This window comes from Triticum aestivum, chromosome 4D (assembly GCF_018294505.1).
Source record: "Triticum aestivum cultivar Chinese Spring chromosome 4D, IWGSC CS RefSeq v2.1, whole genome shotgun sequence".
Lineage (NCBI taxonomy): Eukaryota > Viridiplantae > Streptophyta > Magnoliopsida > Poales > Poaceae > Triticum > Triticum aestivum.
The window spans coordinates 8,783,921-8,795,847 of NC_057805.1; the positions used below are offsets into that span (position 1 = coordinate 8,783,921).

At 49.3% G+C, this 11,927-nt stretch overlaps 1 protein-coding gene across 1 annotated transcript; it reads left to right on the forward strand.

The window, feature by feature from the left end:
• Positions 1-1,861: 1,861 nt before the first annotated feature.
• LOC123095667 (DUF21 domain-containing protein At2g14520) lies at positions 1,862-7,248 on the forward strand. The gene is made up of 11 exons (XM_044517208.1): positions 1,862-2,170; positions 2,894-2,970; positions 3,048-3,131; positions 3,203-3,316; positions 3,406-3,492; positions 4,401-4,540; positions 4,671-4,758; positions 5,550-5,623; positions 6,106-6,239; positions 6,367-6,608; positions 6,913-7,248. Exons 1-11 carry the CDS (start codon positions 1,993-1,995, stop codon positions 6,955-6,957), a joined length of 1,263 nt encoding a protein of 420 aa, XP_044373143.1. The 5' UTR covers positions 1,862-1,992; the 3' UTR covers positions 6,958-7,248.
• Positions 7,249-11,927: the final 4,679 nt, after the last annotated feature.

An 11,927-nucleotide genomic window follows, 5' to 3' on the forward strand; every position in this document is an offset into this window, starting at 1 on the left:
TCCAACCGGTTATACGGTGGTTTTGCGTCATTACATTGCTCGGATCTGATATTCAAAGTGAAAACCCAGAATATGGTTTTTGGTGGTTGAATCTGACAACGGCAACGCTCGAGGGTCGTTCCTTAGGTGTTGCTGCTAGAGAATATTTCTTGTTGTCCTTGCGATGTCAAACGATGGCTAGCGTGGATGGTCATTGCTGTAATTCGTCGACCAATGTTTGGATTGTCTTGCAGTTTTTTCTCTCTTCGTTTGCCTTGCCATAGCTTCAATCTTTCATGGTTTTGCTTTCTGCCAACGTAATTTGTTTTATGTGGGGCGTCGATGTTAGGTACGAGCGTACATCCTAGTCATGGAGATGTCGGGCGCGCACGGTTGGTTCTACCAAAAGGGAAACAGCCCACGATGCTACTAGCGCGGTGCGGCCTCGGAGGTCGTAGCTGTGGCATCAGATGCCGAGCACCGGCCACTTACGGTGGATCCATCACGTAGTAGTCTCGCCACGGCAGACGTGCGCGGCACCATGCCTGGAATCACGCACACGCGCCCAGCATGCAAGCAATGTGCCGACGTCGTGGAGCCGGTCCATAGGCCAGCTTATATTTTGTCACATGTGCAGCACACCACACGTTCTTCTTTTAGTATAGCTTTATTATTATCCTTGTTTCTATATTATGCTCCTACTTCCGTCGGCCGTCATTCTCGTGGTTGCCAATGCCTTCCTTTGCTTTCGGTGGCTCGGGGTAGCAAGTTTGACAATATAAAAAGTACCAGATCAAATTTGTGGCTCTTGTAACAAGTTTGACAATATAAAAAGTATGATATCAAATTTGCTAGGCTAAGCATGCCTGCCTGCCTACCTACCTTCGTCCCATGATATAAAAGAGTCCCGTCCCATAATATAAGAGCGATTAGCGTCAAAAATGCTTTTATATTATGGGACGGAGGAAGTAGTAGATATAGATAGCACGTGTCTATGGCCTCAGATAATGGTTGCGAGATGGATACGTCTCTTTTTTTTTGCGGTAATGTGGATTCATCTTCCCCCACCTGCCGTTCTAGCGGATGGTGTCAACGATGGAAATAGCCTCGGCTCCGTCTAATAGGTATGTTATAGGGTTTTAGTCCTCGTAGGGTGGCGCTCGGTCGGATGTCGGTATTTCATTTTTGAGTCAGCTTTTGGGGCTCCGATGCTCTTTGAGTTCGTTCATTGGGACAGATTAGGTGGAGATTTGGCGGAGATTTTCGTTGACCCGTCCATTGGGACAAACTAGACGGAGATTCCGCCCCTTCGGGTCAAAAAGGTTAAGGTTTCTCATGGTGTGTTCGCGACGATAAGATGGCGCCAAGCTCTTCAGATTGAATTAAGGGTCCGACGACGGCAACCGCGGCTTTAGAGCGCTGGTCTTTAGGGGCACGTGTACGAAGACTTTTCGACTATCATCGACAGAGTCAGGGCTCGTTCCAACGACGTTGTTCAGTGATCCAAAAACACCAATGCATTTTTTGTACTATTTAACACGCCCTGTATTTTTGATGAACTTTTCCCAAAGAAAGAAAGATCATGGTTGGAAGCATGGAACGAGTTGGGCAGGCTGTCCATGGACCCGTCCCACGGAAGCACCGGCACACGCCGACAGCCCGTAAACAAACTGGTCCACGGAGGTGCTTCCAGCAATTTCCGCAGGCACACTCCCGCTCGCTGCCCGGCGGGCCCGCCCAACCGCCAGCCAGGGGCCACCCAAGACCCCCCTACTGGCCCACATGTCATGCCGACACGCGTCCCCACCCCCTCGGGCCACGGCCACCCCGTCGCGTGACGCGTCGCCTCACTCGTCTTTCTTCTGCACACACATCGCACGCCCAGTCCAAATAGCGGAACGGCTCCCTCCTCCCTGGGAAAAAAAAAGGGAGAAAAAACAGAGCTCAATAACTTCGGGGAGGGGGAGAGGCGTGGCGGGGAAGGAAGGAAGGAAGGAAGCTCGTCGGCGGCGGATGGCGGTGGAGTACCGCTGCTGCGGGGGGGCCTTCTTCGAGCACATCGCCATCATCGTGGTGCTGGTGCTCTTCGCGGGGCTCATGTCCGGGCTCACCCTCGGCCTCATGTCCCTCAGCCTCGTCGACCTCGAGGTCCTCGCCAAGTCCGGCACCGACAAGGACCGCAAGTACGCAGGTGACGGCGCCATTCCCCCTCCCGCCCCCGCCCCCATTCCTTCGCGCGCTCTGCTTCCCCGCGCCCGATTTGGTGGTAGTACTATTTCAGTTTGGGGTTTGCTCTGTTTCTGCTGCCCGGGCCGGCTTGCCATTTCGCCGAACAGCTTGCAGGCGTCGGCCCCGCCGAGAAATCAAAATCAGATGGTGAATGTTGGGGGGCGTGGAGCGGTGGTCGGGGGTGGACCGGAAGTCCCGGAACTTGTAGGAGTGCTTTCCTTTTCTTTTCTTTCTTTCTTGTCTTCTTCGATGAATTCATGCTGTTCATCGGGAGGCTTGGTCACCTCGTTAGTTTGTTCGCGTCCTGTTCAAGTAGATAGAGATGGTGACATATGGTACGCTCGGTGCGCTGGCTTGTTCTTTCGGAAAGTGAGAGGTCGTAGCATAGCACTGCCACAGTACAAGGGAGGAAAATGGAAAATTATGTGAGATGGCGCTGTTAGCACAAGTTAGGGGAAAAAAATACTCTGGTCTTCTTATAATCTTGGTTTTTTGTCGTTACGCCGGGTGATTACTGAACCCTGATATAATTGGAGACTGATGATGAATTCTAGGCTTATTTCTTTAGTTGATTGAAATGCGAAACACGCCCACTACATTGTTCTTAACGAGACACATGTTTGAAATGCAAACAGAAACATCTAATGTCATGTCTTAGGTGCTAATAACAACATTCTGTTTGCAGCTAAGATATTGCCTGTGGTGAAAAACCAGCACCTTCTGCTATGCACTCTTCTGATCTGCAACGCTGCTGCCATGGAGGTACTCTTCATGATGTTCAAGCCACCCCCTCTATATAAGTCAAGTAAGCTGATAACAAACTTCTTGATGCATATTAGGCACTGCCAATCTTCCTTGATAGCCTGGTGACTGCTTGGGGTGCGGTTTTGATCTCTGTGACATTGATCCTACTGTTCGGCGAGGTGAGTGGTTAAAACTTTACTTGTCATGCGCAGCTGCTGGGTATGCTATGCTAATAATTTGGTGTAAACAGATCATACCACAATCTATCTGCTCACGGTATGGGCTGGCAATTGGTGCCTCGGTTGCTCCGTTAGTCCGAGTTCTTGTTTGGATCTGTTTCCCTGTTGCATATCCGATCGCCAAGGTACTACTATGCTCCTAGACTCGATGCGATTATCTACAGGACGAGTTATTGAACATGCATGATTTGAACTTTTGCCCTTTCTGTTTCAGCTGCTGGACCATGTGCTTGGTCACGGTAAAGCGGCACTTTTCCGTAGGGCTGAGCTAAAAACACTTGTGACACTGCATGGAAATGAGGTAACAGAACTGGATTATCTAATCTTTCAAATTGAAATACCGTGAGACCGCGTCGATCTTAGACAGTTGTAAGGTATTTATTTCTCTATGTAAGTAGATATTGAGGCCCACTTCTCTCTTCCTGCTCACCGTCTATCCAGGAAACATGATATAGGGTCACACACATTATGTAGTGTCTGCCTAGTAAATGCAATTTTGGACACCTTCATGATAGCAGTTTCTATATCTTCTTAAATGGAATCCACATTCCTTAAATACTGTAAGCATTTTCGGACCATAGTGATATACTCCGCCAAAAAAAATTGCGCATGAAACAGAGAATATGTTAGTGACCTGTGAAGTCTGAATATCTTTGATGTGCAGACGGTGGTTGGTCTGTGGTAGGATATCACAAGTAGCTATAAATACTGATAGGGATGGATTTCACAGAACTTGGCATGTGGGTTCTAGATGCTAGTTTGGATGATACATCATGCGATTGTAGCTAGAAAAACATGTGTAATCCATTATCCCAACCAGAGGTTCCAAACCATGGTGATCTTCTGGTCTACACGTTTACTCTCTGGATTGGTCTGAGATTTATTAGCAGAACGAACTTGATTCATGACAATCTGGTCACCAAATAACCGAGGATACATGCTGCTTCGTCACATGGAAGATCAACAGGCGATACAAGTGGTCGGACCCTTCCCCGGACCCTGTGCAAGCGGGAGCTACGTGCACCGGGCTGCCCCTTTAGCTTGATGCATCTTAATATTTTTTTTTGCTTTTGCAAGCTAGTATATTTGTCACTGAACACACCCTAAATAATCCTTGTCACCATTTATTTTATTCACCAGGCATGCCACTTTATCCTCTTTAGCCTGCATTGCTAGTTTTTAATTCCGACTTATCTTATTACTAAACAGGCTGGTAAAGGTGGAGAGTTAACCCACGATGAAACAACTATAATAGCTGGAGCTCTTGAGCTCAGTGAAAAGAAAGCTAAAGATGCTATGACACCTCTTTGTGATACGTTTGTCATTGATATAAATGCAAAGCTCGACAGGTACTGGATTGTCTTATTGAACAAGAATTCGATTAAACATTGGCTACAGTTATGCATGTTTCTCTTTTGTTAAAGTGCATGATGTTCTGTTTAGCACATAGTCCAATCATTTGTGTTCTCTTGTGTGCAGAAAACTAATGCAAGAGGTCATTGAGAAAGGTCATAGCAGAGTGCCAGTTTATTATGAAAAGGATACAAACATTATTGGATTGATATTGGTAATTCTATATTCTGCTTTTGAATTGATATGCAATTTTGTCACAGTTTTTTATTTGGATGAAAGGTTTTAGTATTTTCTATTTCCTCAGAATTAGCACCTACCAGTTTGTGCCTTGTTGGACAATGATATTTGAGCAGAACAGGATTCACAAAATCGACCAGGATCTTTAGTTTCTGGCCAGATAGATATCGACGAGTTATTCTGTAGGTAAAAGGCAGGAAATTGGTGGGCACTGGGGTTGCCAGCCCTGGGTAGAGTAGTTTGACACTTGTATGACTCAAGTTTAGAGTCCGATCAGAGTGGAGGCTTTTGTATCCGTGTACCTGCATTTGAACTAGGATTGCATATTATCTGCAAGAGAGGTGACTGCGTATTAAGGACTTAAGGTGCACAAGTGGCATGCTCTGTGAAAGAAGGCATTAAATTTGCGTGCTATCCTTGACCATCATATAGTGATACCGCACTGTTTTGTTATTAGTCATTAACAGTAGTTCAACTTTTAATTTATATGAGGTACGGACATGTAAAGTTGTAAATATACTTTAAACCAGACAGTACTACTGACACTTCTGTTTGCACCTTTTACAAGATGTGGTGCTTTTGCTGTATTTATCTTGTCTATCTGATCAATATGTTCTGTAAATTATGCATGTAATATAGATATAGTTATAATGTGGGTATAAATTTTGATTTTTATTTTGTATTATTTTATATACAAATAATGTAACTGGTAACCTTTCATGTGGGCAATTGTATTGTACTCATCTACATCTTGCTATATATTTTCAGGTGAAGAATTTATTATCCATTAACCCTGATGATGAAATTCCCATAAAGAGCGTAACCATCCGCAAAATTCCTCGGTACGGTATAGTCCAAAATTTTATGTATATATTTATGCTGTTTAATATAGTTGAGTAACTCCCGTTATATGCAACTATTAATGGCCGTGAATCGCTGGTCTGTAATTTAAATACAAAGGGCTTTCACTGGCTGATCTATATAAGTCAAAATACAAACAAAATGATCTCATACTTGCTTCATATATCTGCTCAAGTGAACTCGTTTTCTCCTTCTGTTAAGTAACACTTTAAGGTGGATTCAGAATTAACAGAGATGGTCTATAATAGAGTTGTAGATGAGTTTTGTTGTCCTTGTCATGTTACAGTCATGATCATATTTCTTAACACGTGTGGACAACATGAATAGAAAATTCTCAATGAAATGAGTGAAGTGGAATACATGAACAGAAGGACGTGTATTTTTGTTCATTGGAAATTCTGGAGTTGTGTACCAAGTATTTGTATGTACAGCTTACATCTCTGCACCTTGTTAAACAATTCAGCGTTTCAGAAGACATGCCCCTGTATGACATCCTAAACGAATTCCAGAAGGGCCACAGCCACATGGCGGTTGTCATAAAGCAAAACATTCCAAGCTACCCAGCTAAGCAGCCCAGCATCGATGGTGGATCTCTTGGTGAGCAGCTCCAAGGAGTCCGTGGTTCTTCCGAACTTGCACGTCGCACGCACGCATATGTAAACTGCTGCCGTCCAGTTTTCCTCAGTTTCTCTTTGTTGTCCTTCCTTTTGGTGTCAAAAAACAGAGGTCGCCATCGCCATCGATGAGAAGCAGGGTGAGAAGGTTGCGAAGAGTCTCACCCCGCTGCGGAGGTGGAAGAGCTACCCCAACACCCTCAACTCCAACACGGGAAGCAGGAGGGGGAAATGGTCCAAAGACCAGTCGGACGTTCTCCAAGTGCACGAAGAGCCGTTGCCCACGCTGAGCGAGGATGAAGAAGCCGTCGGTATCATAACCATGGAGGATGTCATTGAAGAACTGCTGCAGGTTAGTTCTCGCAAAGAGCTCGTCGTTTTTACCTTGTCCAACGCATGCGACGTGCACCTGTTGCAAAGGATGATATACAGGATAAGTGACATTTCAAATCCGCGCTCATAATGGTGTTGTTCTCCTTGTCAAATCTGTACTTGACTGATGATCGTTGTACCAAACCTGTTAAATCAATTACCCGCAAAAAAAATCCTGTTAATCAATGTGGCGTAGACCATGGTTGGTTTAAGCTCAAGCATGTATAGACTGTTTTTTGCAGTACTATGTTAACTGTGTTTTTTTTTGTGTGTGTGGCGCGCAGGAGGAGATATACGACGAAACCGACGTACATGTTGAGGAACAATAACACATTGCTTGCTAGGGTTTACGCACGCCAGTTTTTTTGTGATGAGGGGAAGAAGAAACAATATATGTATGTATAATAGCGTAATGTTGTACTGCATGTGAATAGACAGGGATGCCGCGAATATTATTAGTTCGTTTGAACTGCTGATACGAATGCCGGGTGCATGCGTTTGTAGGAGAGGATCGATGTCCTGCAGAAACTCACAAGGTTTCCTGAAAACTTGTACCGAACATGTACTGGGATGTTACATGACACTGACAGTGGAGGACACCGATCTCCTCCTCCGATGCCTGCCTGGGTACATCCTCGTTTTTGCGCCCGAGATTGATGGCAGCATCTCCGCTGCAAAACGGGTCACACGGCGAGACGCGAGCTCGCCGTCGTCGTGGTCGACGCGGCAGTGTACGCGCTGTTCGTGCGGTGTAGTGTAGTGCAATCCCGTGCGGACGGGCAGACCGCAGACACGATTCCGTCGCGACCCCGTGGGAGGGAGCATGGCATGGCAGCGTGCCGCATTTAGAGCAAACTACGGTGGACGGCCGGTACGGTACTGTTCCCCCGGCTGGGGCCTGCCTGTCAAGGTAGTACAGTACTATCCACGACAAGCGTGGCATGCACACGTAGTAATAAACCCGGACTGAAATGAGGCGGCCTCTGCCCTGCCTCGCATCACTCGTCGAATTATTGCCCAAAATACGTACCGCAGTACGATTTGGACGTGTTTGCCGAGCTGTCTACCTAGCTAGCTACCTACTTTCCGAAAGGCAAAAGAAAAGAAAAAAGGGTGTACGTACGCCGAGGGTATTTACTCGAACGAGACAGAGACCGTGACCCACCGGCCGTAGAGCTGAGCAGCTAGATGATGCATGGCCTGCAGGCTGCAGCGGGCTAAGATACGGGGAGTAGTGATTAACCACGGCGCTGTGGGAATTGATACCCACGGAGAGTACGCTACAGTTCCACCGTAAAGATAGGAAGAGAGCCACAGAGAGAGCGAGAGGAGCGTTGCTTGGCACATGAAGAACCCAATGACGGCATTGATGGCGCTGTACTGTAGGTACGCAAATACTACTACGTACATGCCTGCCCGCGCCAGCCGGCCCATGTACGATACTCGATCACGTACGTGAGTACGTGACGCCGGTCCCCGTAAGTACTGTACCTGCGGCGAGGTAATTATTATTATAACTGAAAAGGAAGTAAGGAACCAGTGGAAAAGGGGCCGGGAGACTATCCAAACGTGCCGTGCTAAGCATAGCCTCCTGCAACCTGCAACAGAAACACGCACGCGCGGCATACGATTTCTGTTCATTCTCTGTTTTGACTGATGAAGTCGGGCGCGCCGAGAGATACTAGGCACTTAATAAAGGCTTGACAGCATCTACAACTGTAATTGCCTAAATTCGACCCTTAAAACGTCCACGGATGGCCGTACAATGACTGGGCAACACAACACAAAGTTGATTCCATAGCCGCGAACACCATTTCTAAATCGCCAAGTCCATATTATTACGTGCAGCGTAAAACCTAATCTAAGCGGAGCTCGCCCGACTCAGCTGTGCCCATGTTTGACGGCTGGCTGCGCCCCCCCAGAGTGTTGGTCCGGTTGCTGGCGCGGTAGAATAGGACATGGGACACGGCCGGCTCGTGGGACTCAAGGCGCCGCCGTCTTCCATGCCCTACTCTTTGTTGTCGGAGTCCGTAACCTTCACGGTGCCGGGTGACGTGAGATCGGTTTTTTTTTTAGAAAAGGAGGATGACCCCCGGCCTCTGCATCTGGGCGATGCATGCGGCCACTTTATTAATTATTCTCACAAAACCTTACAAAGTCATACAACAGTAAGACTAAAGCCACCATCTAAGCAACAACTGTCGCTTCACCTATCCAATTGATGAAGGGGCGCTGATAGCCTGGGCCTAATACCAAACAGACATCGCAGCCAGACCTAACATCTAAGACCTGAGGTCCCAACCAGGACGCCTGCCAGGTATGGGCACCCACCAGTCTGGCGTGTTCCTCAACCAGGACGCCTGCCCGGTATGAGGCCGCCGCAGCCACTTGCCACCAATCCATCTTCAGGGCTCTACTGTTGCATCAACCTTGCCCGGTCTAGCTGCCGCCGACGCCACCACGACACCAGACAGCGTCGACCTCCTACGCGTGTCCATCACCACACATCTGACGCCAAGCCTCCGCTGCTCCATGCCGCCGAGAGCCGCCGCCATGAATATGTAGAAAGAAACACCGCTCCATCGAAGAAGCCATCTGCTGGTCCCTCGAGCCCGAGTGCATCTCCAAGAATGCCGCCCCAAGGGGGTAAGGACACATGAATGCCGCCGTCATCCGATCAACTGATCTAGGGTTTTCCCCGGAGGTATTGGGTGGGTTTGGGATTTGTACCTCGATGATGCCTTCATGAAGGAAACGATGATAAGGGCATCGTCATCATCGGCTCCGGTCGAAGACCAAGTTTTCACTCGGATCCGTCCCAAGAAATCCACCCGACAACCTGTGCACTGTCTCGACCGCCTTCAAAGCCCCAGATCTAGCCGCCTAGATCTGGCGACCAACCGTGACAGCAGTGCCACCGTAGGAGCCCTAGCACACCGGTCACTGCCTGAATGCGCCACCACTGGAGCCTGGGAGGAGGACTCCCAGCCCACCTCGCCAAACCGCAAGAGCCGCCGAGTTGGAATCCCGCACGCTCATCACCGTCTCTGATCGGAACCAATCCGTGGCAAAACCACGAGATCGCCGACGCAGATCCGCTTTGGATATGGACTGCATCACGCCATGCCGCCGCAGTAAGCCCGAGCTTCACCCGCCGCCGCCGTCCAGGGCCGCCGCCCCGGGATCCTGATCTGGCCAGCCCGGACCTCCACGACGCCCTCTTCACGCCGCCGCCGCCGGCTCGCCACCAGGCAACCGCGCCGCCGCCCAAGGCCTCCGCCCAGAGCACGCCGTCGCGCCACCATGGATCAGATCGTCGCCGCGCCGTCACGCGCGTGGAGGTCCCGCCCCACCCCCTCCGACGCGATCCAGGGAGGAGAGCCTCCGCCACCGCCGTTGGCCCCCGGGCTTAGCCCGGCGGCGTCCTCCGGCGGTGGCGGAGGGAAGGGAGGGAGGTGGTGGTGACCCTGGCGGCTAGGGTTTGCGGAGCCGCCCGAGCCGCCCGAGACGGGGGCGACCGGGGGGGGGGGGGCTATCAAAGAACTAGGCCTCAGACGTGAGATCGATGATGGATCTGTCATGGGAGGAGCCGGCGATGTCCACCACGACGCGGTTGCGGCACCTGGACTGGTGCACCATACGGGGCGACGGAGAATGCGACTCCGCCTCGCCAACATCCACCGTCGCGAGGGTTGCCACCGTCTCCCGCGCCCGCGAGCGTCACGCCATATTTGCGCCGAACGACACACATGCGTCCACATCCGCCTCGGCGCGCCAACGGAGGGGTTATATGTCTGCCAACGTGTTCGGACGCCAGACGGACGACACCGCCTCTAGTGAGGCACCGGCGACACACCTCACGACGTATCCATGCACCATTTGGGCGGACGCAATGGATTCTCGATGGAGGGACTCCAAGCGCTGCCATTAGGCAGCCTCCTCCCAGGAGCGGCGGAGCGCAAGCCGTACAATCATCTCCTCCTCGGGGCAGTGTGGGATGAGCTCGGGGTCGACAGATCTAGAGGTGTATGAGTCAAATCCGCTGCCAGCCATACCGGAGAAGGCCGTAGATCGCCGGAGGGAGTATGGGTGGCAGGGTGGAGTGGACTTGATGGTAGAGGAGTGGAATGCGGCTAGGGTTTCGGCCGCGGGTGTAGATAGGGTTCATTTTATGTGGGGTCAGGTGTGCCAGCGTGGGCCGGATCCGATGTGGCGGGTATGCCCTAGCGCGTACGGTCGTCCCCATATTCGCCCCAGATTTGGGCTGGATACGGGGGTTGCCGATCAGTCCAGGTGTTTGGGCTGGATTTAGGGCGCCCGATTGGGTGCGGTTTTTGAGTCCTGTCAATGTGCGGGCAACCCGTGCCGGCATTGGGGGGGGGGGGTATGGGGGTCCAGTTGTAGATGCTCTAACGCTCACTTTGTCGCGTCGTTCTTCTTCTCTGATAGGTCATTGCACTTGTTTATTTCATTTTGGTTTTATCTATGTTGGTTTGAATTTTAATTGTGTTTTGGAGGTGTTTTTTCATTTGAATATCGTGTTGGGATGCCGTTGGAGACTACATTTGTTCTGAAATGAGAGTAGAGTTGTTCGCTACGTGATTGTGTTGTCTTTACATGTTTTGACATTAGTGTCAGTCGGTGATTATTGTGTGAGTTCCTGAAGAGCTCTTATTTCATATTGAAACTATGAAATTGCTTCTATAACGCTCACATCGGCCGGTCGTTTAGCCCGGTGCCTTACTCCGCTCGCTTGCTCAGTCTTTTTCGGTCGCTCCATTGTAACCTCATAAGAAACCGACTAGCTTTTTTTTGAAAGGGTTCGTTGAACAAAAAGATGTTCATGCATTTAGAATCTTGGATTTCAAAAAAAATTGTGCGAATTAAAAAATCATGAATTTTTTTAAAAAAGTTCAGAAAGTTGAAAAATATTAGTGAATTTTGAACAGTGTTGCAGAATTTTAAAAGAGTTCACAAATTTAAAAGCTTTCATCCTTACAGGGCATCCGACAGTCCGATGAGCGGGCTGCCGGATATAGGGAAGACATGTTACGGGAGTCGCGATCCGCCGCAGTCAGCCGTAGACTAGTTTTTACCGCATCACGGTATAGTGTAGCTAAAATATGCCTGAAATATAGATGTTTTCGCCTGGTTTGAATAAAAATCATCGGTTTTGCATGTAATTCGTCAAGTTTATTTAAAATTAATTTAAAATGTATACGGATAGCATTGGGTGACCGGCTTCGACATCCATGTCCGTGGACTGGTCTGCCTGTCCGGCAAGAATCCGGTGTCCGGT